The sequence below is a fragment of the Aristolochia californica genome, unplaced genomic scaffold (genome assembly GCF_029961685.1).
Source record: "Aristolochia californica isolate CCGP_79_NKW_82.1479 unplaced genomic scaffold, dmAriCali1.0.hap1 SCAF_13, whole genome shotgun sequence".
Classification (NCBI taxonomy): Eukaryota; Viridiplantae; Streptophyta; class Magnoliopsida; order Piperales; family Aristolochiaceae; genus Aristolochia; species Aristolochia californica.
The window spans coordinates 7,817,892-7,841,156 of record NW_027181804.1 but is presented as its reverse complement, the minus strand read 5'-3'; the positions used below and the strand labels follow the sequence as shown (position 1 = coordinate 7,841,156).

Genomic DNA, 23,265 nt, shown 5'->3' with positions numbered 1-23,265 from the left:
CATTGGTGAATCGACTCGCTTTGGGAAGATGGTGAGTTGGATCAGAGGCATAATAGTCCCTTGTGTTTTGGCTGATCCCTCTTAAGTACGGCCTTAGACATAAGTAACCGGATCTTATTTTAGAAAACAAATCGACGAGAAAATTATTTTTTCTTTAACTAATTTTCTCATTGATTTTTTTCCCTTTAACCGGTTTTCTTACGCTTGTACCATCATAGAAAACAATAGAAAAAAATAGTTATAGTGTAACTATAATTATTTATACTAGATATAAATTCAAATATTAAAATAATTATAATATAAGATTATAAGTAAGAGGTAAGTGATCAAAAACCTATCAGAGTTAGGTTGTTCAGGTCCAACTAGGTTAGATTCCATCCACCCCTGGTCCACCTGGGTTAGGTACTTGGCTTTCCGCACTTAACAGACCCGATCATTTAGGTTGTATTGGCTAGGAGTTTGACATGGTATCAGAGTTGGGCACCACGTTCCGCGTTCGAATCCCGACGGAATCGATAGGGAATGGGAATGGTGGGTGTCAGAGCCAGGTGGTTCTGGTCCACCTGGGTTAGGTATTTGGCTAGGCGTTTGAGAAAATCATCTTATAATTTTTTATTGGAGCATAATAAACTTATTTTTTATTTAAACATTTATTAAAGGTAAGAGGAATCAAGAAGAATCAAAAATAAAAAATTTCCATCCCCTAAAACGATACAAATGCTTTTATATCGCTTCCATCCCTCTCATGAACAATTAGCTAGAGCAACAAGGAATTGCACACATGGAGATTAAAAAAAATGATCTGACCGAGGTCATAACTATATTGGATTCCCAAATTTGTTAACGGAGGGTGGAACACAAGGAATCTATGAATTATAGACCAATGTAAAGAAAAGATTTCATTCAGTAAACCGAAGACTTAATATTGCTATCACAAGAGTTACAAAACCTTATGGGTAGTCTAAAATTCTTGCAGAATACATAGCTCTACAATTAAAGAATAGAGTTTCATTTCGAAAGGCGATGAAAAGGGCTAATGAATTAACTGAGCAAGCAGATACAAAAAAAAAAAAATGAAAAAAAATTCATCTTATGAAAAGTAGTGTAGTAAAGCATTAATGTGGATTCACCCATAATTCAATTTATCTGATTCTGTTCATATTGAAAATGATAATAAACAATAATAAGGAGCCTTAAGTCAATAGAGACTGAGCAGATTGACTCTAGAAAGGATGTAATTGGAAGTTCCATTGCATATAGTTCAAGCCTAGTTCTTAACAAAGTAGCTATGGGAACGACATAATCTGGGACTTCAAAAGATTCTATTACAAATGAATCCTAATTATTCATTATCTCCTGAGGTATTATAAATAAATACCAATAGATGATGAGATCAGGATTGGAATATCTAAGATTATAGGCACCCGAAATAGATTAATTAGTATAGAGTATGTCTCATGCATATACCTTTAATGTTTCATAAAAAAAATTAGAACATTTTGATTATATCAAAACTAAGAGGCACCAATAATTATAGTTCATCATGGGTAGGGACACTATTGTCGATATAAAACTTTGGTAAGAAATGCTGATATGAATACAAAGGGAACGATTCAAATAGCATCTACTAATATCATCCAAAACATTGTTAGAAAACTTCTTCGAGAAGGTTTTACTGAAAACGTTAGGAAACATTGAGAAGACAATAAACAGTTCTTGGTTTTAACCTTGTGACATAAAAGGAATAGGAAAGGAACATATAGAAATATGTTGGCCCAAGTGTCTTCTCAATGGGGGATGAATTGATATTTAAATGTTTAAAAACTTAAGGCATGGAATAATAATCATATAAACATACAAACTAAAAACGTAGAAATTCACATACCGCAAAATTGACACCAATTTTTTTGTTATTGATGTTCCCTTATTGGTATTCACCGCCCAAATATATAAAAAAGATTTTGACTCTCTTTTAAGTCACGTGTATGCTCAAATACATGATTTATAATTCAATTTTCCCAAGAGATTGACTAGATTTTAGCTCTAGCAACACCTTTTTATCTAGATTTAATACGGTTTTAGATGAACCTATCTCAAATGAAAAATAAACAAAAAAGGTAAAAACTTACACCCTTATCAATTGGAGAGTGTTAACAGATACTCACATATGTAGGGGTGTGGCATGACTAGTAAATAAAGAGAACTTCTATAGAGATGACATAGAATTGTAATTAAGCAAGTTGGTGTATGTCCTCTGATGACTTTTTCCAAGAGCTAGAGGTCATCTCTTCTCTCCTTCCCTTGAGATCTCTTGTGTTTAAGGGGTGGCCCTGGAAATCAATATGGTTTCAGAGTGAGCAAAGATTTGAGATGAAAAGGAGAAGAAAGGGGAGAAGTAGTAGAAGAATAAAAATATAAAGAAAAAAGATGAGTTTCTCTTTCCCTTTAGTTTCTTTCCCAATTCATGTTTTTATTGTTTTCTCACCTCTCTTACCATATGTTTTATATAGAAAATTATATACTATTGGAAAGATATGTGAGTTTAGTTTTCAAATCAAGAAGAATTGTTGGAACAAAGATATGTGAGTTTAGTTTTCAAATCAAGAAGAATTGTTGGAACCAAAAATTTCTAAACGAAGTAAGGTGGCACTTATGTCATCAAAGGATGGAAGTACTGAGGAGCAGAGAAGTTGAGTCTTGGCCATCTCAAGGTATGGTTTGATATTTACTAAAAAGATAGAAGTTGCTAAGGCTTCCAGCTGCTTTTTTTGAATCGATATATTAGTGGAGTAGGGCTGAACAATTTTCCACTCCTGAATTAGTCCCTAAAACCATGCAACCAACTCATGTAGGTTGTCCCCTTGTTTGGTATTAAACATGTTTTGAATAACATCACATAGTTTATGGAGGTTCTCTATGCTGGAGTACAACTTCACACAAGTATCCCATTTTTATTTGGTTGTCTCAAAGTGGACCACATTATTAACCACATGCTCCTTCATTCTATTTATCAACCAGCTGATTACCAATGTATCATTCCTTAACCACTTAATAGAGGAGTTGTCCTCTTTATCAAAAGGTGGAGTTGGTTTGGTAAGATGGCATAAGAGGTCCTATGTAATGAGAAACCTTTTAATCAACTGCGACTAGCTCAAGTAATGAGTTAAACCTTTCAAGGATATAGTGGTAATCTCGATAAGGTTACTCTTACTTCCCATGTGATCTTCAACCATTAGAGATGAACCAAAAACATTTTACTTAGAGGAGAGTAGTAAGCAGAGGAGAGTAGTAAGCCAAGAGGGAACTGCCAAAGGAGACTTGTAAAAAGAATTTATAAGTTTGATATGAGTAATGGAAGCACCTTGAATCAAACCAATAAGGCAACCACAAAGAATATGAACAAATCCAAGAGGAGGGAGACCAAGGCCAACTCGAGTTGGAACTAACATGTAAAGAAAGAGCTAACCAGCTTGGGTTGGAACCAATTTGGGAAAGATCTATCCCAAAAAATAAAGGAAATATTTGCAACAACTAATCTTGTACTAAATAAGGAAAGTGCATGTTGGCCGAGATCAACAAATAGATAGGGCATGTGATGATTTTTCACTTAGGAAAGAATATTCACCAAGAAATAAATTCAAGGAAGATCTTCCTCCAATCAACCACTTTCAAAAATAAAATAGGAAATGTCTTAGGTGCCACTTCAGCAAATCAATTTCAATCCTTGACTTTCCTTAATTATTTTAGGCTCGGGGATAATTAAGGGAGGTAATTAGTAATCATACCAAAAAAATCTTGGATATCTTGGAGATCCTTTACAGAATGAACCTTTTCTTCAAGTTGTTTTGTGCCAACCACTAACCAAAAGATCCAACCTTTGTTGCTTGTTTTTCTTAAAAATATTTTGGTAAGGCTTTCTAATCTTGTCTCACGTGGGATACACTCCAATGAGAAGATCAAGGTATGTAAAATTATAACAAAAAATAAGTGATCTCAATCAATCTTGTGGAACTTCTAAAAAAGGAAATTTCCTTCTATAAGTCATGTGCCAACCAATCATGTAATTCCAGCCTTTTCTTTCCCTTTTGTATTTTTAAAATTTTAGGAAATAGGATCAAGAGAAAATATTAATGATGTAGTCCCTTCCAACGTGAGAGAACAACATGTATTTTAAAAAAAAAATCCTTGCACCAATGCAAACACCTTCGCAAGTTCAAAAAAACCATTGAACTATGATATCAACCTTCAATCTTCAACATATGAAAATATAACCTTTCGATCATGAAACACCATGGAAACATCAATGGAATAGCAACGCTTCATTCATCAAACAAAGAACCAGAAATCCACAAGTTGTGTCAGTCTAAAAACTAATATCTTTAACAGAAGATAGAATGGATTAAACACACCGATATTTACCAACTTGAAGCTAATATATAAGATGACTCAAATATATTTATATATATAAAATCAAAATATGCTTAATAAACCTTCATCTTTCTAAGATATTCAGCAACATTCATCTCAAGGAAAAGAAGAGAATAAAAAACTTATCTTTGAGAGCCAAAAGAGGTTTAATACCAAACCTTGATCAATACCTTAACTTCTACTGAGAGAGCTGATAAAAACTTGATTAATCAGCATCAAAATTTCTGGATCTCAAACCTAAAGCTATAATACCATGTTAGATTTGGGATCTCATGATAGGTACTCAGACAAGAGGGTGAGAGAGGAGAGAAAGAAGAAGAAGTGAAGAAGAAAAGGAGTGGAAGAAGGAAGGGAAGAGAGGGGGCGACTAAGGAGATGGAGAGAGAGAGAGAGAGAGAGAGAGAGAGAGAGAGAGAGAGAGAGAGAGAGAGAGAGAGGGAAAGAGAGAGAGAGACAGAAGTGTAAGGACGAATTTAAGAGAGAAGAGGGGAGACTTAATGATCTAGCCCTTGCCTTGAGTCTCTATTTATAGTTTATGAAGAAAGGTTACAATGACTATATTTAGGGCTACAAACTCTCAAAAGGAAAAGACATAAGTAGACATACATCATCTTCTCTACTTACACTCTTGTGCCATCCTTATGAGAAGGACACAAATTTATACCCTTTGCCATCTCTTTGATGTGGGAAAGATATTTACCTTAATGCCTCTTTGAGATGTCTTCCAACAAGGGCCAACACATAAACACAAAAGATCTCAAGGGAAGGAGAGAAGGTAAGAACTCTAGCTCTTGGGAGAGAGGAGAGAAGAAACCAAAGGAGAGAAAAAGGAGGAAAAGAGAGTGAGGTGTAAGGACAAATTTGAGACAAGAGGAAAAGGCTTAAATGCTCTACCCCATACCTTGAGGTTATATTTATAATTGTAGGAAGGTGTTTACAATGACTACAATGCCCTTACAGCTACATGCTTCAAAAGAAAAAAGACATAAGATGACATACACCAACTTGCATAATTATTTACTAGCCATGCCACCCCTACACACGTGGGTATTTTTTAACACTCCCCCTCGAGCAGGTGTTTGTAACTCCAATTTGAAAATAATCTTGGTCAAGAAACTTGTGTTTGAAAAGAAATTCCAACTATGTGACTTGATTTTTTTTTTTGGATACCTAGCTTTGATTCATCTTCTTCTTATTTACATCTTGTTTCCCCCATTAGATATTCTAGTCACATAAAATTTGATTACCACAACACGTGGAATTCTTCATTGTTGGTTATATCTTTCTTGTATTTCTTCATCTACTTCTCCCACTCAAGTTGGAGATCTCTTTGTTATTTATATAGAGACCCAACTTGAACAACATAATAGTGAGAGAAGAAAAATTGTTCCTAATAGTGCGACAAAGCTCCACACACTAGTCAAAATGTCCATAGTCTGAAATACACTCCACTCAATTTTAAAGGCTGAAAATGACCTAACTTTAGGGCTTAACAAAGAGACTACTCAATTTTTAAGGGTAGCTCAAACACAATTCACCTCTTGGGTGAAGAATAAAAGGCTTGACTCAAACTAGATGTTGAGCACACTCTTAAAAGAAGTGATTTTATAAAAACACAAATTGAAAGAAGTATTTTGAGGAATTAAGGGTGTGAATAACATGATAACAACTCTCCTACTTCAAAAGGAAGGACTACAATGCAGTTCTTCATACTTCCAAGTAAGAAGGATGTGCTTTTAGACCATTAGATGGAAAAAAAGTGACCAGTTTTTACTCAAGAGGAAGGTAAAAAAATAATTCCTCTATGAACATGATGATTAAGAAATTTTTTAAAAATCCCAATAAGAAAGTTTTAAGATGGAACATAATAATGAAAACTTTTCAAACATAGACTTCTCAAATAAGGCAAATAATTTTTTACACAACTTGACCAATTTAGAAACAAAATATTCAAGAAATAATTTTGGAATAAGGGAGATTTAGGACACTTATTTGGAATCTAGAGTTAGGAAACAAAACTTTCTAAGTAAAAAAAATTTGAACTTTGTCAAAAAGGAAACTAAACTCATAATGGGAAAGACAACTCTTAAGAAAACTAATGTAATGTAAGATCAAACAAAAGAAACTTTTAAGGAATGAAAGATACTCAAGTTGGTAAAATCTTGACTAGATTTTAGAAATAAATAGGAAACTTAATCAACATTACAAACTTAAAAAGTGAAGCAAAAAAATTCGGATCTTCACATGCAACAAGATACCAACATGACTTTTGATTCTTCCATCTATGAACCCTAACTTGAATATCTCTCTCTAAAAAAATCAGATTGAGAAGCGGTTTATTGGGTTAAAAAGTAGACTCATATAGATTTATTTTGATATATAATTATTAATATAAATCATCATTAATATTGGTACAAACCCTTTAGGATGTTGAGGCTTTCTACTGCTACATGAAACGTTTTTGCTGCTTGACCTTTACTGCTTCGGATGTCAATTTTTTTTTCTAGAAAAATCTAATTTCAATGATAAATTTTGAGTTGGAAACTAGACTCACAGATATTTACAATGGTATATAATTTGATTTATGAAACATATGGTAAGAGAGTATAACATCTAATGAAATACAAGAATTGGAAAAGAAAGACTTAAGGAAAAATAAGAAACTCTTTTTTTTTCATCTTCTTTTTCTTCCTCCCTTTCTCCTCTATCTTCTTCTCCTTTTCCATCTCAGATCTTTGCCCGCTTTGGTACCATGTTGATTTCTAGGGTCAACACATAAATACAAAAGATCTCAAGGGAAGGAGAGAAGATAGGAACTCTAACTCTTGGGAGAGAGGAGGGAAGAAACCAAGGGAGAGAAAGAGGAGGAAAAGAGAAAGAGAAAGGTGTAAGGACGAATTTGAGCCAAGAGGAAGATGCTTGAATATTCTACCCCATGCCTGGAGGTTGTATTTATAGTTGTAGGAAGGTGTTTACAATAACTACAATGCCCTTAGGGCTACATACTTCAAAAGGAAAAAGATATAAGAGGACAAACACCAACTTGCATAATTACAATCCTATGCAATCTCTTAGGAATTTCTCCTTATTTACTAGGTATGCCACCTATACACACATGAGTGTCTTTTAACAATATAAATATTCCTTTAACACAATATAGGTCATTGAAAGAATCTCGGATGACCCACCGAAGTACAAAAGTCGGGATCTTTTAGAAAATTGATTCCAATTCGCAGAGTGCAAAACCGCATGGATAAGCTCACACTAATATGTCAATTTGGTTCAATTCAGGGTTTTCCTTGGGAGGTTTTGAGAAGGAATTGGAATGTAATACTATCAATTCATTCATAATAAAAAGATTCTCTATTGATTCAAACGATGTATCTATGGGATAGGAGGAAGAGGAAAAATTGAAGATTTCACTTATGATCGAAAAATCAATCTGATTTATTTCTTACCCTTCCCTCCACCGAAAAATAGGTCAAATTCAGCAAGATCATACCTATGGAACTTTAGAAATTATGGAAGGGAATAAAAATAAAAGAGATGGAAAGAAAATAAAAATAAAGAATAAAAGTAAATAAAAAATTCAATTAAAATTAAGTAAATAAATAAGTAGAAGAACCCAGATTCCAAGTGAACAAATTCAAACTCAAAAAGGATTTTTCTGATTCTTGAAGAATGAGGGGCAAAGAATTGATTGAGAAAGATCTTTTGTTCTTATTATAAGATCGTGATTTGATATGCATATTTTGGTTAAAAGAATAATCTTCTCCTTTGATCATAATAAAAAAAAAGTATTCAATTGGAAGATGAAAATGTGACTGAATTGGCCCTAGTTACTCTTTGGGATGGAGTTGAATAAGGAAAGAGATTCTCGAAGGAAGAAAAGGACCCAATTACTTCAAAAGAATTGAACGAGGAGTTGTATGAGGTGAAAATTTCATGTACGGTATAAGGGTGACATATTTGTCAACTTTTCCACTATCACCTTCAAAAAAATAGAACTTGACCTTACGTAAAGTTTTAAAGTACGATTAACCTGCGGATTTGAAATCACTACTTATATACATGGTATTGGCCATAATTGACCAGAATATTTTGTATTATTAGTAAGAGGAGGGTTAAAGGATTTACTCGACATGAGATATCACATTGCTCGAGGAACTCTAGATGTTGTAAGAGTAAAGGATTATGCAAGTTTGAATAGCTAAAAACATGTGAACTGTATGGCTAACCCAATCACAAAAGTTTCATAAGGGGGTTGGAGCAAGCTACCATGAGATAAAATATCTTCTTTCTAAAGAGATTCAATTCAAAACTATTATATGTCCAATGTCCAATATTAAAATCATTTCAGAGGGTTTCCCTTACAATGGTCCATGTTAAAAAAAAACATTTGAAACACCTCTACTTTTTTTAGAACAAGTCCAAGTTGAATAGCAATGATTTGAAGCACTTCTTTTTATACTATTTTGGAAACCCAAGGACTCCATCATAACGATAAGTAAAATATAGGATCTCCAATCTTAGCAGGAGAAGGAGGGAAATAGATTCTCAATTTTAAGTGAGTAAATAGAATTCCATAGTTGATCTCATATAGAATTATATGGAAAGCCTTATTCGATGAAAGTCGTATGTACAACTTGGAGGGAGATCTTTCATATCTTTCAAGATCCACCCTACAATATGGGATCAAAAAGCCAAAATAAGTGATTCATTTTTAGTCCTTATAAAAGAAAACAAATTTTTGAACCTCTTTCATGCTCATGTCATGTCGAGGTAATTTAAAAGAAAAAATGTAAAATTTGATCCAATTTATCGTAATTGATTAGTTAACATGTTGGTTAATCATATTCTGAAACAAGAAAAAAACATTGGCTTATCAAATTATCTATCGAGCGGTGAAAAAAATCAACAAAAGACAGAAACAAATCCACTATTTGTTTATGTAAAGCAATACGTGGAGTAACTTCTGATATATCAGTAAAAGCAAGACATGTAGGTAGATCAACTCATCAAGTTCCCATTGAAATATGACCTACACAAGGAAAAAACACTTGTCATTTGTTGGTTATTAGGGGCATCTAAAAAACGTTCGGGGGTCAAAATATGGCTTTCAAATTAAGTTCTGAATTAGTGGATGCTTGCTAAAGGGAGTGGCAACGACATATGCAAAAATGAAGAGACTCATAAAATGACAGGCAAATAGAGCTTTTGCACATTTTCTTTAATCCATGAACAAGATCTATATAGACATATAAATCCATGGATCCATACATCTCGATAAAAAAAAGAATCAGAATTAATCGATAACTTTCTCCAAACAATCAATAAGAAAAAGAAAGTTTAAACATAAATCATGGATCAACTAAGCCCTCAAAAGGGGTTGCTTAAGAATAAGAAAGAGGAATTTCATGGAAATACCATGGAATAAAGTTTGATACTATTCTGGGGATTTCATAAATATCCCATTCAAAAAATCAATAGTTCGAAACAATTTGAACTTTTTGGAAATTGGATATAATTACTAATTCATGATTTGGCATGCACATAATGAAAGCTTCATTCTCAATTCGACGAGAATTTTTATGAAAGTGTTTCATTTACTTCTCTACCATGGAAGTTTATCCTATTGTTCCGATAGAGAGAAGAACCTTATGGTTAGATTTTCAAGAAATTTCCTAACAAACAATTTCAACTAGAATTTTCAATTTCTTATTTTACTATGTTCAACTCTATGATTCCTCTATTCGTAGAGTACATTGAATGTACAAAAATTACTACAACAGAGTTTCGATTATTCGTATTAACAACTACTCTAGGAGGAATGTTTTTATGTGGTGTAACAATTTAATAACTATGTTTGTAGCTCTAGAATGACTCAGTTTATGCTCCTACCTATTATCAGGATATACCAAGATAGATGTATGGTCTAATAAGGATACTAGGAAATATTTACTCATGGGTTGGGGCAAGTATTCTATTCTGGTTCATGGTTTCTCTTTGCTATATGGTTCATCTAAGGGAGAGATCAAACTTCAAAAAATAGAGAATGGCCTTATCAATACACAAATGTATAACTCCCTAGGAATTTCAATTGCAAGTATTCTATTCTGGTTCATGGTTTCTCTTTGCTATACGGTTCATACACTGCGCTCTCCTTGAGCAAAGTAAGAATGAAAGTAACAATTTAACTGCAGTCATAAACAAGTGTTTCTCATTGCCAAGCTTTTATTATTCAGAGCAGTTGTCCAATTATTCATTCCTCGGACCATATACTCCTAATTTATTTCAAGTATAAACTATAGACAACTTACTTCCATGGAATCTATTACAAACACTTCTTTTATTTCATATAAATTACAAACCATCCTCTCCTCTCCATTCTTGTTGGGAGTGCTGATTCAACCTTGTTCCTGTTGCATTCGAGAGGTGAATCCTGCATACCAAGCAACCCTCATGAGCTGCATGCCAAGAACTAAAACCCACCATGAAACCAGGCACCGAATGCACTCCACCGCCCACAATGGAGCTCCAATCTCACTCCCCAACCTTAGACCCCTCATTAGCTGCAACACCCTGTAAGCCTCATACACCATCGGAGTCACCAACCACGCTGGAGACTTCCAGTGCCATGTCAATGTCTCTGTCAACATCTGTACAGCAAGAAGAAGAAGATATGGCCCAAGTAACACTGTGAATGGGATGAATGGAAGTTGAGGCTGAACAAGGCCTTTGCGAGAGGCCAAAAGCATCACCAAGGGAGCTATAAAGCCCATTATACTTGATGCAATGTTCCAAAACTTATAGCTGAGGGGAACTTCTGAGTTGCAGGTTTGCATTGAGCTCTTCGGACGGGCACAGGTATCAGCCATGAGAAGAAACAGGGTAGCCCCCAGATTGAAGATGCAATCGAGACCCACTAGGGAAAGTATGCTAGCTATGTTAGGTCCCAGAAATACAGAGGACAAAGGCAACCATAGGGTCGGGATGACACCAGTAACAAGTATAAGTGAAGGACCAAGAAGCCACATCGGCCATTTTAGAGGTTGAAGTGGAACCACTGACTGGTTTTGGTCATCTTCAACATCGTGTTTACTATCGGGAAGTAAGGGTTGACTCTTGTCTAGCCGGATGATGGAGTCAAATATGCAGGAATCATTTGAGTCCCTCTCACTATCAATATTTGGAGAGTATGTGAGAGGTGAAGCTTCATCCCAAGGGGGCAACTTGGTGCAAGAGAGGCGTGTATGCTTGACAGAGTTGATAGATGCGACAAACAACTGTTGTGGCCTCAAAACTTGTCCTGATGTTGATCTTTGAAAAAGAGCAGTATGCCTTATTTTATTTGCTGATAGTTGGGATGCCATTGCCATATTCATCAGTCAGTGATTTCTATTGGTAAGCCTAACCTCCTTCCCTGACACCATAGTTAACTGAAAAGGAACATAAATAAAATCATGGAAATGCAGTTCTACACATGCAGAGATTGAAGAAATGGAGATTACACTACAAGAATAATAAGTGAACATACTACATAAGATATAGGGCAAGATGGTCAAATAGAAACCAACTTCAAACGGAGTAAAAGTAACAATAATAAAGTCATAACCATTTTAATATTCCAAGATAATGATATCAGAGGTGTCACATAGCAGTATAATTTATATCCATGAGAGCAAAAGCTAAGAACAATTAGAAGAAATATTTGGATACTCATGGTACATATTTCCAAAAAACCAAAACTCAAGGTACATGACAGTGCAAAATATTTTGTATCACATAGATCAACCTTCCTAACGAAAATACTAGAACAATACGAAGAAAGTAATCCATCCTTTGTTTCTTAATTAAAAAAAAAAAAAGTCATCCCTTGTTAGAGTAACGGAAGACTTTAGCTTGGCAATGAGATAGATGCAGCAGACAGAAAGCATCTGTTTATTGAATTCATTCTGTTTAAACGCATGGCAAACATCTTCTATCCGAATTTCCTTCTTCTTCTTTCATGGGAATGACTAATGACATATAAACTTACAAAAGCAGAGAGCTTTCTTGCCAAGGGATTGTCTCTCAGTATCTACAAATTTCCAAATTCCAAAATGTCTACTTTCCCCAGAGAAATCTAAAATCGGTTATGCTTTATCCTCTGGTTCTAGTTCTTCAAAAATACGAAGGCAAGTCTCCACTGCTATTTGAATAAAAGCTACAGACTATTTTCAAAAAAAAAAAAACACGAAGGCATGATATTTATGATTGTAATTGAGTAAATGGATTGGGGAACATACTATGGACAGCTTAGTAAGAAACAGTATTAAAGAATGCTGGAGTGAACATGTAAGAGTTCTTCCTGATCATCAACTCACCTGTAAATAGTGATAAAATAGTGGACTAGCGCAGATTTTGGAAATCTGAAAAGTTCAGGCCGAACTAAGTCCTGAGCTTTTTACTCCCCTTCACCTTTTCCCATCCGTAGAAAAAAAAAACTAACTCACAGATTTTAATTTTCAGCAATAGAGCCAATAAAAATTGTCAATTGAGATAAATCTCAATGACCCTTCCTAGTTAAACAGTATTCAAGTAATAAACCTAGAAGAATCCCTTATATACCAACATCATATCTAGCAGGTTTCAGTAAATTTATGAAAAAAAAAAAGGCAGATGAAGAACCAGGAATGTCAAAAACTCCCAATCATCGACCACAGAATCCGATTAACAAATAATAACAATAATGATATGATGAAGTAAGACGGGTCGATCGCGCAGAGATTTCTGATACCCTTTTCCATGTAAAAGAACATAATCTCTACATAATAAGAAAACATCATAACTGCTAAAGAAACAGAAGGTACGCACGCCAATCTGGTACTCGTGGTGAGAAACTGGCGACGATTGCCCTCCGGGGCTGACATACAGGACAAGGTTTTACAAATCAAAAAGCTTTTTCTGCAGAATCAAGTTTAGAAACCAGCCTGGATGAAGTAGCCGCGAGAAAAATTTATTCTATCAGAAGGGAGAAAACACTGGTTTCGACTTCCTGAGTTTGTTACAATGAAATGTAACCGACACGAAGAGAGGCCCTGGTCTCTCAGTGCAGGAAGGTGGAGTGGAAAGTGCATTTCATCTATAGTAAATTAAGCCTAGAGGGTGCATCAACTTTTTTTAAGAGATGATTTACTAATAAGGTCATACTCTGTCTTAAGGACAAGAGAGAAAGTAGCCCTCCCCCAATTCCTTTCTCTCCAAGGGGGGGGCCTCTCTTTTGTATGACAAGAAACAAGAGAGGGAATTAGGTGCTTTCCTTTCTAGATTATTTATTTACTCCAAAGGCTTGCCATATTTCTTTCATTGAAATAAACTTTTACTAACAAATTTCATTAACGGATTTATAAAATATTTTATAAATTATTTACTTCTGTCCTCAACATCTTTTGGCCAGTATCAATGATCAAGGATATGCCAATAAATATTAAAATTTTAAAGAAAAAAATGGAAAAAGTATCTAGCGAGGAAGCAAGAGGCTCCACCATATCCTCTGCGGAAAAGAAACAGAGACAAACACGAGTGCCTGGTCGTCGTCGTTTCGAATTGAACCCCGCGGGTGCGAACGTTTCTCTGCCACCATTTCAAACCCACCTAAGCAAAACAAAATAAAATTAGGTCCAACCATAGGCAGATCAGCCTGATTATCCCCCAGAAAGAAATAAAGAAAAAAACGAAATTTTTTTCTGTGGTGGACAAAACTTATTTTTCCCAGTTTCAATCCAACTCTTCAGCACCTACGCAATCACTCCTCTCTCTCATCCCAATCCCACTACTGCAGGCTGCAGCCATGAACGACACAGTGGATAAGCTGGTCGTCTTCCTCGCGAAGAGGGATGGCATAGATAAGCTTGTCAAGACTTTTCAGTATGTCTCCAAGCTCACCCACTGGCATGTGGAGTTCGCCCACCCCGGTCTCGCTCAGCGAGCGAAGCAATGGGAACTCGCCTCGGGTCTCAGTCGGAAAGCCTTCCGGTCCGGCCGATTTCTCACCGGCTTCAATACCCTCCGTCGAAACCCGGGTGCCACGCCGCTTTTCCGGTTTCTAGCCGTTTTGGGCAATGCGGGGGAGATGGTCTACTTCTTTTTCGATCATTTCCTGTGGCTGTCGAGAATTGGGGTCATAAACCCCAGTTTGACTCGGAAGATGAGCTACATTTCGGCGTTCGGTGAATCTGTTGGATATGTTTTCTTTATGGTAGCAGACTTCATATTGATCAACGATGGGTTAATGAAACAAATAAGACTGCAGAAGTCCGTTTCCGGGGATGATTCTTCGAGCGAGAAAGTTGCAGCGAGAAAGGAGATGGTGGAGAAGATAAAAGCGGATAGAGTGATGAGATTAATGGCTTGTGCAGCCAACCTTGCAGACTTGATTATAGCATTAGCGGATATAGAGCCCAACCCATTCTGCAACCATGCAATGACTCTGGGCATCAGCGGATTGGTGTCGGCATGGGCTGGTTGGTATAGAAATTGGCCGTCGTGATTCGTGAAGTTGAAGGAGCAAGCCAAGCTGTGAAGAAGTTGCAGAGGATTCTCTGGCTTACGAGGTGCTTCACTTGTCCCTCAACGTCAGAAAACCAATTCCTCAGTTTGGGCTGTAGTATGTACTGAAGCTTTGATTGATAACAGACGTACATGGAATTATTATTAGATGGTTACAGCAGGTTTCAGTACTTCCTCACTGGACTGCGAGAAGATTAAAGATAGTGCTGTTTGTTAAGCTCTGCTTGGGCAATTCGTTCTGTTCTGTGACATTAACTTTCATAGTTGAGAGGAATCAAACAAACTAATTGGTATTGCAACGGTGCCAAAACAAAAGATCTGCATATTATTTGAATTCGTAACTGATTATACATAAGAAAATCACTCACATTCATCTGTTTCTACCTGCAGTTTGCATAAAACTCGCATAAATACGTCTTTCAGTATGACATGTTTCTCTTCCAATGAACAGAAGCTCTGGTTCTACTAAGTCATTTTTGTTGGCTCAAGTAGAAATTCAGGCAAACTGACAAAGTCATGGCTAAAGCTTATTATATTAGAGCAGTGTGCAATCGATTCAGAATATCCATGCTGAAATGTTGAAATGCCTTCTGCTTTCAATTTTGAGTAGAAACGGTTGACAGGATCTGTCATGAAGTCATCCAAGATGGTTATAAAATAAGAGACTTAACAAGTTTTTGAAAATCAATCCAGGAAGGAAGACAACTAATACGTACATTAGTGCTAAGAGCCTTCAACTCTTTCATTTGCAGCTCAAGATTTTCCTGTTTTGATAGTATGCTTCGCAGGAGCTGAGACGGCCAAATAATAAGCTTGACTTAGGATCATTAACTTGCACGGGACTGAAACATTTGTTACATATCTTGATGCTCAGTATCCCATGCTAAAAAATTTACAATGTAAGGACTGCATTACGTTTTTTATTTGTTGAAGCTGTCCCGAGTATTCTGTTTTGCCAACTTTTTGAGTCCCAAAACTGTCATCATAATCATCATCCTGCATCAAATTGTGTTAGACATTATCCTGCTCTTTACTTTTGAATCACTGCTCCCATAAGCACATTAACAGATTTTTAGGGCACAAGAAACACTTATACGGTCATTGCTCGTGTTGATGCTTCTACATCCAAATTACTGGATTCCCTGCTGAAGTTTTGTTCTTTCTCAAACAACGCCTGAGAGAAACAGAACACCTATATCATAACCCCATAATTTTTTTTGTTTTGTTTTTTGAAATGGCTAATCCATAATTGAACAGTAGAATTGGGTTTACAACAACTAAGAGAAATTTTACTTGTATCACCGCTATAATTTCTGGATCAGTCCAAGGTCCTTTATCCTCCAAAAGACAACCACCATGTTCAGAGCAAGTACAACTTCCACTCAAGAATGTTGGCAAGTCACTGCAGCGTAAGATAGATTCCAGTTGGTTGAGGACAAAAAGACCTTGGTTTTTGAAAATATGCTATCAATTACCTTGGTGCGATAAATTCTTTCAGCTTGCTTCTATAGTCGCTTCCCAACACCTGAAATTGAACTTAAGCCATCAAAAGCAAAACCCTAAAAAAGTGTTGGTCAAAATCAGAGCATTATGCAGTCAGTGCTGTGTAACCTGCTAGCCTCTAGAAAAGATGATGAAAAAGCATTGAAAAAGTTAATTCTAGAGGGAAATTTTACATGAATCTTTGAAACTGTCCGAGCCTCCAGAAATGCCTTTAGTGCAGTCCATAAGACTCTAAACCCAGACCCAGCATTCACAATGAACAATCTGTAAAGAGTCTGCCATACATTTCAACATGCAGTGAACAAATCAGTTTATTCCTATTGGGAGGTGGAAGGAATTAATAAATTTTAATGAAGAGAAAATAAAAACCATGTATGAAGCATAAATTAGTATTACAGAAGGCAGTATTAACAACTAGTCAACATTGAGGCCAATGTGTACCTCTGGATAATAATTGCTATCGATCCTTTGGATTTCTAGAAAAATGTCCCTAGCAGACTTGGATAAGTTATTTTTACCCTGCAAAAGAAAAATGAAAAAAAAATCAGACAGCTTGAAACTAACTCGTACGCTTTTTAAATTAGTTCATGGTGAATATATGTCCACTCAAACTTCAATTACTTCAGTTATGTCGTATGGGCGGACTAAATGTGGGATTATCAATTTGTGCAATCCTGATTGCCCTTGCTAAGAATAATCCCACATGGATCAAGTATTGGAAAAGTTTTATGCTAGTTACTCTTCCTTCTCCTAACTTCAGCTAGTTATTTTGAGATGGATTTGAACCAATCTTTAACATGGTAACAGAGTGGTGCTTGTAGGTGGACTTGTACCCAAAGTTGTTTATGTGTAGGAGTTATAAAGAGGGCCTCATGTGAAGGGGAGTGTTATGAATTGTCTAACATGGATCCAAGATTAGAAAAATCATATACTTATTACTTGGGAAGAAGTCTCCTAACTTCAAGTATTCCTTTTAGGATGGGCTTGAACCCAACTTCAACAGCCCTGAACTACTCAAAGTCCAATTTAAGATGGGGTAGATCTTGTGAGCACTGTTGCCTCTCTGCAGTAAAATAATCCAGTTATATCCTGAACTTCTTCAATGTCCTAGCCTTGCTGTTGTTCCCTGTAGTCCATTTGACCAAGCATTAAATCATTAATAAGCAACATGAACACTAAGTAACTTCTGAAGATGATCAATCAATTGATAACAGAGGAGTCTTCTCCATCCAAATTTTTGTTACTGCATCTCAAATCTATGATAGTGTCAACTTGCAGAAAGCTTATTCCCTTCTTCAAAGTGCCAACTTGTCAAATTAGCTCTCTTATTATACAATATTTCAAATTATAGAATGCATAGCAGCATTTGTTAATTCTAGACATAATCTATGCAAATTGACCTGACTATTAAATATCCCTCACTTGGAAGATGATTGGTCCTCAGAAAGTCCTACACTTTTTTTGGACTGCAGCACATAAAAATATTCCAACCTGTGCTGAACTTCAACAGAGGAGATGCTTCATCATCAACTTTCTTTGCAAATTCTGCAACTCTCAAGAACAAACAGTTGACCATTTGCTGCTCCACTGTCCCTTCAGTTTCTCAATCTGGGGAGCAATTTTTAATAAATTTGGATTCTAAATATGTTCATCATTCCCTAAACCCTAAACTCTCATGGTAGCTTCCAGTTGGTGGCAGGGTTCTTTGGAGATCAACAATTGATGCTGTCTCTTGGTTCCTGTGCAAGGAACATAATAACAGAACACAGCAGTCTCCTTATGTCTGGATCTTGGTAGGGAAGATGCTTCACATTATTCAGAATTGGGCCAGCACATTCAAAGGGCTCCATATCCTGCCCCTCTTGGCTACTTTTTCCCTCTCCAACTCAGCTCACACATTGGCTGCCCCCACCTATTGGTTCTCTGAAACTCAACTTTCATGGGAGTTACCTAAGGAGCCTGGGTCTGGCGCACAAATAGGAGGTTGCATAAGGGATAACGAAGGTTCAATATTCTTCAATCATTTTCAGGCCTATCAGAAGAGCAGAATCTGCTGAATCTGAAATCAAGCTTGCTCCAGGGGTTACAGCTATATAAGCTAAATTTCTCTCTACTGTTGGTCGTAGAGGAGGACTCTGCCATAGCGAGCGGATGAAAGACAGCTCCCCCCTCTGAGGCATTTTGACACATATATGAGGAAATTAAAAGCATTTGTAACTCTTTAATTCTATCATGGCAGCACACTTTGAGGACTGAAAATAATGTTTCCAAAGTACTAGCAAAGGAGAGTTTCAGCCTTCTCTGTAGTTGGGAATTTCTTTCCTATTGCTTCTTGATTGTAGTATTGTCTTAGAAATACACTTTATCCACTATTTAAAAGCAGTAATTTTTTTTAATTCCTACTGGGACCCTGAGAAAGGACGGAACTACATCGAGACAGAATTGTAAGTTAAGATTCTTTTCCTATGGCATACACAAAGAGTTGTTAACCCATTGAAAGGACTCTCAGCTATTATAACCTTGTGAAAATTGATCTGTGAGGGACTTACAATTTGTATGAAAAAATGAACTCAATTTCAAATGGAGCAAAGATAAACATTAAGGAAGTTTGGATGGGAAAAGACTGATCTGTATTCTACCATGACCTTGATCTATTTAACCAGAAATTGAAAATATAAGATTGAACTCCCTGACTAAATGGGTCAATGAAATTTTCAACTACAGAATTTGAAAGTTAAAGAAAATGTAATGAATAAAAGAATTTAAAGAACTAAAAAGAATGGCTGTACAAGAAGCCCAATACCCACCACTCCAGCCACATCCAGAATGGCAGTGGTGGATGCCACATGCCTCTTAGCAGCAAGTGAGCATGCAGGATATCTCCAATTCAATGTTTTCTCCTGTTCCATGATGTGATATTTCACAAAACGTTCAACCGTAGTAACTTTTAGCAGAGCATCAAGATCCAGCATCCCTATCCTTTCAATGTATAAGGGTCTACCATATCTATCCACCCCATGATATCCATGGGGATAACATTTCTTTACTTCATAGAACTCCTCAAAACTGAATTCCTGCAAGAATGGAAACATAGCTAATAATAATACTGAAAGACATATATGTTATTTAGATTTCTGTTGAAAATGTGAACTATGATACATTTAGCAATCCTCCTCATTACCACATCAGAATTTAGCAAGTGGCTTACCTGTTCAATTGTGTCAACTCCATTGTCGCTTCTCCATTTAAGCATATTTTGATACATTTCTTTTGCCTTTTGCATGTCAAAAGCTTTCATACGCAGGAAACTAGAAGCACAGAAAGATATCAATTAGTTCATAAAATTTTCAGAATAGATGGCTTGTCTCTTCTGCAACTGAACAGATAATCTCATATAGTACAATACCTCATGTCAATTACATGACACTTCTCTACAGAAAGAAATGGTCGCATAGAAAAACATTCTGTTGCGTAGAACTTCAAGAGGAATTTTGAAATACAATTAAAATAACTCTAAACGAAATCAAATAGCAGTAATAACAACAACAACAACAACAACCACAAACAAATAAATGATCTAATTATTAAGTTATGAAAAGGAAGACAGGCCCGACCTCTTTGTTCAACTGTCTATAGGTATGGGACAGAGAATTTCAAACCAGTCTTTGGTCAATCAGAGAAATGAAAATTACCGTAAGAGAGTATGGTAATCATCATGCTTCTCTGTAAGCAGGTCTTCTCTTAGAAGCAATGATTGGAATTCCTGCACCAACTGCTCATTGTCTGGATCACGAGGACCTTCTAAAACCTCTTGCATCGCTTTACCTCTTCCAACTTTTTTCAGCGAATTGTAAAATTTTCCTATGACATTAAGCCTCTTCGCTAAAGATGATTGTTTTTTAGTCTGCTGAGGAAGATGCCAATGTTCTTCAATGGGAAGTTTTAGAGAGTTGATCCTTTCGCGAAAGCGAATATCAGGAGTATCTGATTTTCCTCCTGCCTTGCTTACTGGTTTAGTCAGAGGCATCGGGCTCCTTGATTAACTGGTGTACAAGCTGAAAATTTGCACCTGCAAGAGAAACGATGACAAGCTTCCCATTAAATGGTGTTATTTGTGGCATTTCTGTTTCAGTGTTATGAGTAAGTGCAACCAGTACATCAAGAAAAACAGAAGAAAAGGTACAAGCCCATGTTTACTTCACTGGATTTGTGTCTCCAGTGAATTCAGATAGTGCTATATAGCTCGTAATGGACCTTGATTAGATCAGAACCACTACACATTTTTACTCAGCTGAGTATGACTAGTATGACTACGCTGGTAGCCGATACCAAGCAGGTTCAGCCGAAGAAATTTTTACACCTGAAGAACGCAAGCTCCTGTGACTGGCAATGGACGAAATTTTTCCTCCCAAATGCGGCTCAACTATAAACGGCAAAAATGATTGTAGATAAAACGAACCATTTGTCCTTACGATTCTACCCCAAACGTGCAAAGAAAATTGCACTCTCACCAGGAGAAATTGCAGAACGATATAAATTACAAATCAGCACTTCATAGATAGTACCCAGAGGCAGCAGAGACTTACAGATGAAGGCAGATGTCAATTGAGCCGTAAGCGTGAGGAGCTGCAGAAGCGGAAGGGAGTAAAGAGATGACATAGGTATCGAATTCCATCCATCTTGCTTCCATGATAGAATTCGAATTAGTTTGTTTGAGAACAAAGCAACCGCGAAAAGCCATCTCGATTCTTTCCCTACCAGAGCACCTTAATGATGGGCTATAAGGAAGTATCTAATCCCACCTCAACTTACCACTGCAAACACGAATACCACCACCCAATATGGCCGAAACACCCGTTGCAACAAGACCCAGTAGCCTTTTAACAGTCACTACGTCCTCTATATGGTACAACCGTTTGATTGACAAACAGAAGAACTTTTCGGTGACGAGGGATACCCACAAAGTTTAGGCGGATTAGCCTACTTTCTTAACTTTATGGAAGGAAAACAAGCGTTCAGGGCGACTTATGAAGTATGAACAGAGAAATAATACTTTGCGTGCTCAAATCTGACAAGGAATACTATCTGTGAAAACAGTTTGATTCTGTAGGGCTGGCGAAGAAAAGGTATGTACGAAAGAGCCCAACAAATTTCCTTTTAGAGAACGGAGATTCAGGGTTTCCATTGCCGCGGGAAGAATTATTTAATAAAACATTCGACCGAGTTACAGTTGAACATGAAAATATTATTTCAACGGAAAGTTCCTGCTGCGCTGATTGTTTTTATAGAAGGTACCTCCAACTGTTATTTGGTAACACATTCGGATGCTTGAATGTGTCAGAGCTTGTTAATCACTAGTGTGCATGCAACTTTAATACCCTGAACCATTCCTACTTCTCTTCTTTTGATTCTCTTCCTCACGGACCTCTCTTTTCTCTCCTCTCTGTCTCTTCTTTTGTAACTGCTCATCTTTGGCCTTCTGGGCTTCATATGCTTTTTTCTTCTGTTCATCCTTGAGCTTCCTCTTCTTGATCCGCAGACAATCCATGAACATGGAAATGTTTCAGTTTCCCACTAAACTAAAATATCCTGTAGTTCAAAAGAAATGAAACAAAAGCCAACCTTTCATTCCTGATCAATTGCAAATGTTGGACAAGTGCATGAATTTTTCTTTCACGTGGCTCCATAACAACAGCCCGTCTGCTCTCAAGCACTGGGTGCTTGCGAGGAGGTAAATTCTTTGGTTTGGATGCAAATGCAAGAGCTGAGATTTTGGGGGGTTACTCCAAAACGAATCAGACATTAATTACTCTGGCATTATTCAGTTCATTTGATTATGTCCTTAGTAAAAAATGATCTCCTCTTCATTTAAATAATGTCTAAGTAACATACTCCGGTAAACATGGGAGAATTCAGTTTTCATACCCATAGGTTGATGAGAGAGAGATAACTAGTGAAAATGAATCGCTTCATGATAGTGTGGTAGATGTAAAGTGCATTGGAAAACGTTTTCCTGTGTTAGTGTCTAAAATAAAAAATATAGTGTAAACAAAAGAATGAGTTACTTTTTATAATATATTTAAATAGATAATTAACCTAAACAAATATGGTTACCACTCTAATAAGTAATTTAATATAGTATTAAAATATATTAATATACTAATTAATTAAATAAGATATTTCATTAATAAATTAAGAAAGATTGCAATTTAGTATAAATTAATACAATAATTATGTGTGACAATTAACTGGTGCATTAATTAATTATAAAAAATAGATAAATAAAAAGTAAAAAATTAACAATAATGAATATAATAAATAAATAAATATTTTTATTAATAACATAAAATATATTTATGTAGTATAAATTAATAATATATTTCAAAAAAAAATTATTAGTTTAATTAATGATAAAAATATAATAATTAAATAAAAATACTTGATCAATTGCTTACTTTAAGAATATTTTAAGTACCAATCTTAAATCACTAATTTAATATAGTAATAAAATAAATAAATATAATATTTTATTAATAACATAAGATAGATTCATAAGATAGATTTTTATGTAGTATAAATTAATAATATATTTCCACAAAATTAAAAAATATTAGTTTAATTAATTATAAAAAATAGAATCATTAAACAAAATAGTTAATCAATTGATTACTTTAATGATATTTTAATTACCACTATTAAATCACTAATTTAATATAGTAATAAAAATAATATAAAATAATAAATAAATAAATTTATTAATAACATAAGATAGATTTTTACATA

The 23,265-nt window shown here is 35.6% G+C and overlaps 3 protein-coding genes across 4 annotated transcripts; 1 reads left to right on the top strand and 2 right to left on the bottom strand.

Annotated features, from left to right (window-relative positions):
- Positions 1–10,626: 10,626 nt before the first annotated feature.
- On the bottom strand, positions 10,627–13,614 carry LOC137948751 (uncharacterized). Of its 2 annotated transcripts, none has more exons than XM_068794908.1 (2): positions 13,285–13,614; positions 10,627–11,867 (listed from the first exon to the last, which is right to left on the bottom strand). In XM_068794908.1, the coding sequence occupies exon 2, from the start codon at positions 11,811–11,813 to the stop codon at positions 10,836–10,838; it is 978 nt and encodes a 325-aa protein (XP_068651009.1). In that variant the 5' UTR covers positions 11,814–11,867; positions 13,285–13,614; the 3' UTR covers positions 10,627–10,835. The 2 variants fall into 2 exon arrangements, with proteins under 2 accessions (XP_068651009.1, XP_068651010.1); XM_068794909.1 differs by lacking the exon at positions 13,285–13,614 and adding an exon at positions 12,795–13,275.
- A 621-nt stretch (positions 13,615–14,235) lies between these two features.
- Positions 14,236–15,257, top strand: LOC137949060 (peroxisomal membrane protein 11-4). The gene has a single exon (XM_068795324.1). It carries the CDS (start codon positions 14,261–14,263, stop codon positions 14,957–14,959), a length of 699 nt encoding a protein of 232 aa, XP_068651425.1. The 5' UTR covers positions 14,236–14,260; the 3' UTR covers positions 14,960–15,257.
- A 214-nt stretch (positions 15,258–15,471) lies between these two features.
- On the bottom strand, positions 15,472–20,241 carry LOC137948219 (phosphatidylinositol/phosphatidylcholine transfer protein SFH11). The gene is made up of 11 exons (XM_068794222.1): positions 20,175–20,241; positions 19,691–19,790; positions 19,290–19,556; positions 16,924–17,001; positions 16,656–16,757; positions 16,455–16,504; positions 16,273–16,381; positions 16,076–16,153; positions 15,895–15,975; positions 15,696–15,770; positions 15,472–15,605 (listed from the first exon to the last, which is right to left on the bottom strand). The coding sequence occupies exons 2-11, from the start codon at positions 19,778–19,780 to the stop codon at positions 15,576–15,578; spliced, it is 960 nt and encodes a 319-aa protein (XP_068650323.1). The 5' UTR covers positions 19,781–19,790; positions 20,175–20,241; the 3' UTR covers positions 15,472–15,575.
- Between the last annotated feature and the right edge of the window lie 3,024 nt (positions 20,242–23,265).

Bases quoted from the DNA above. Each gene is read 5' to 3' on its own strand.
- LOC137948751 (XM_068794908.1), bottom strand. From the start codon at position 11,813: ATGAATATGGCAATGGCATCCCAACTATCAGCAAATAAAATAAGGCAT.
- LOC137949060 (XM_068795324.1), top strand. From the start codon at position 14,261: ATGAACGACACAGTGGATAAGCTGGTCGTCTTCCTCGCGAAGAGGGAT.
- LOC137948219 (XM_068794222.1), bottom strand. From the start codon at position 19,780: ATGAAAGCTTTTGACATGCAAAAGGCAAAAGAAATGTATCAAAATATG. The intron at 19,557-19,690 runs GTAAGCCACTTG...CCATTCTTGCAG, and splicing joins GAGTTGACACAATTGAACAG to GAATTCAGTTTTGAGGAGTT. The intron at 15,976-16,075 runs GTATAAGTGTTT...AATTTGATGCAG, and splicing joins CATCAACACGAGCAATGACC to GATGATGATTATGATGACAG.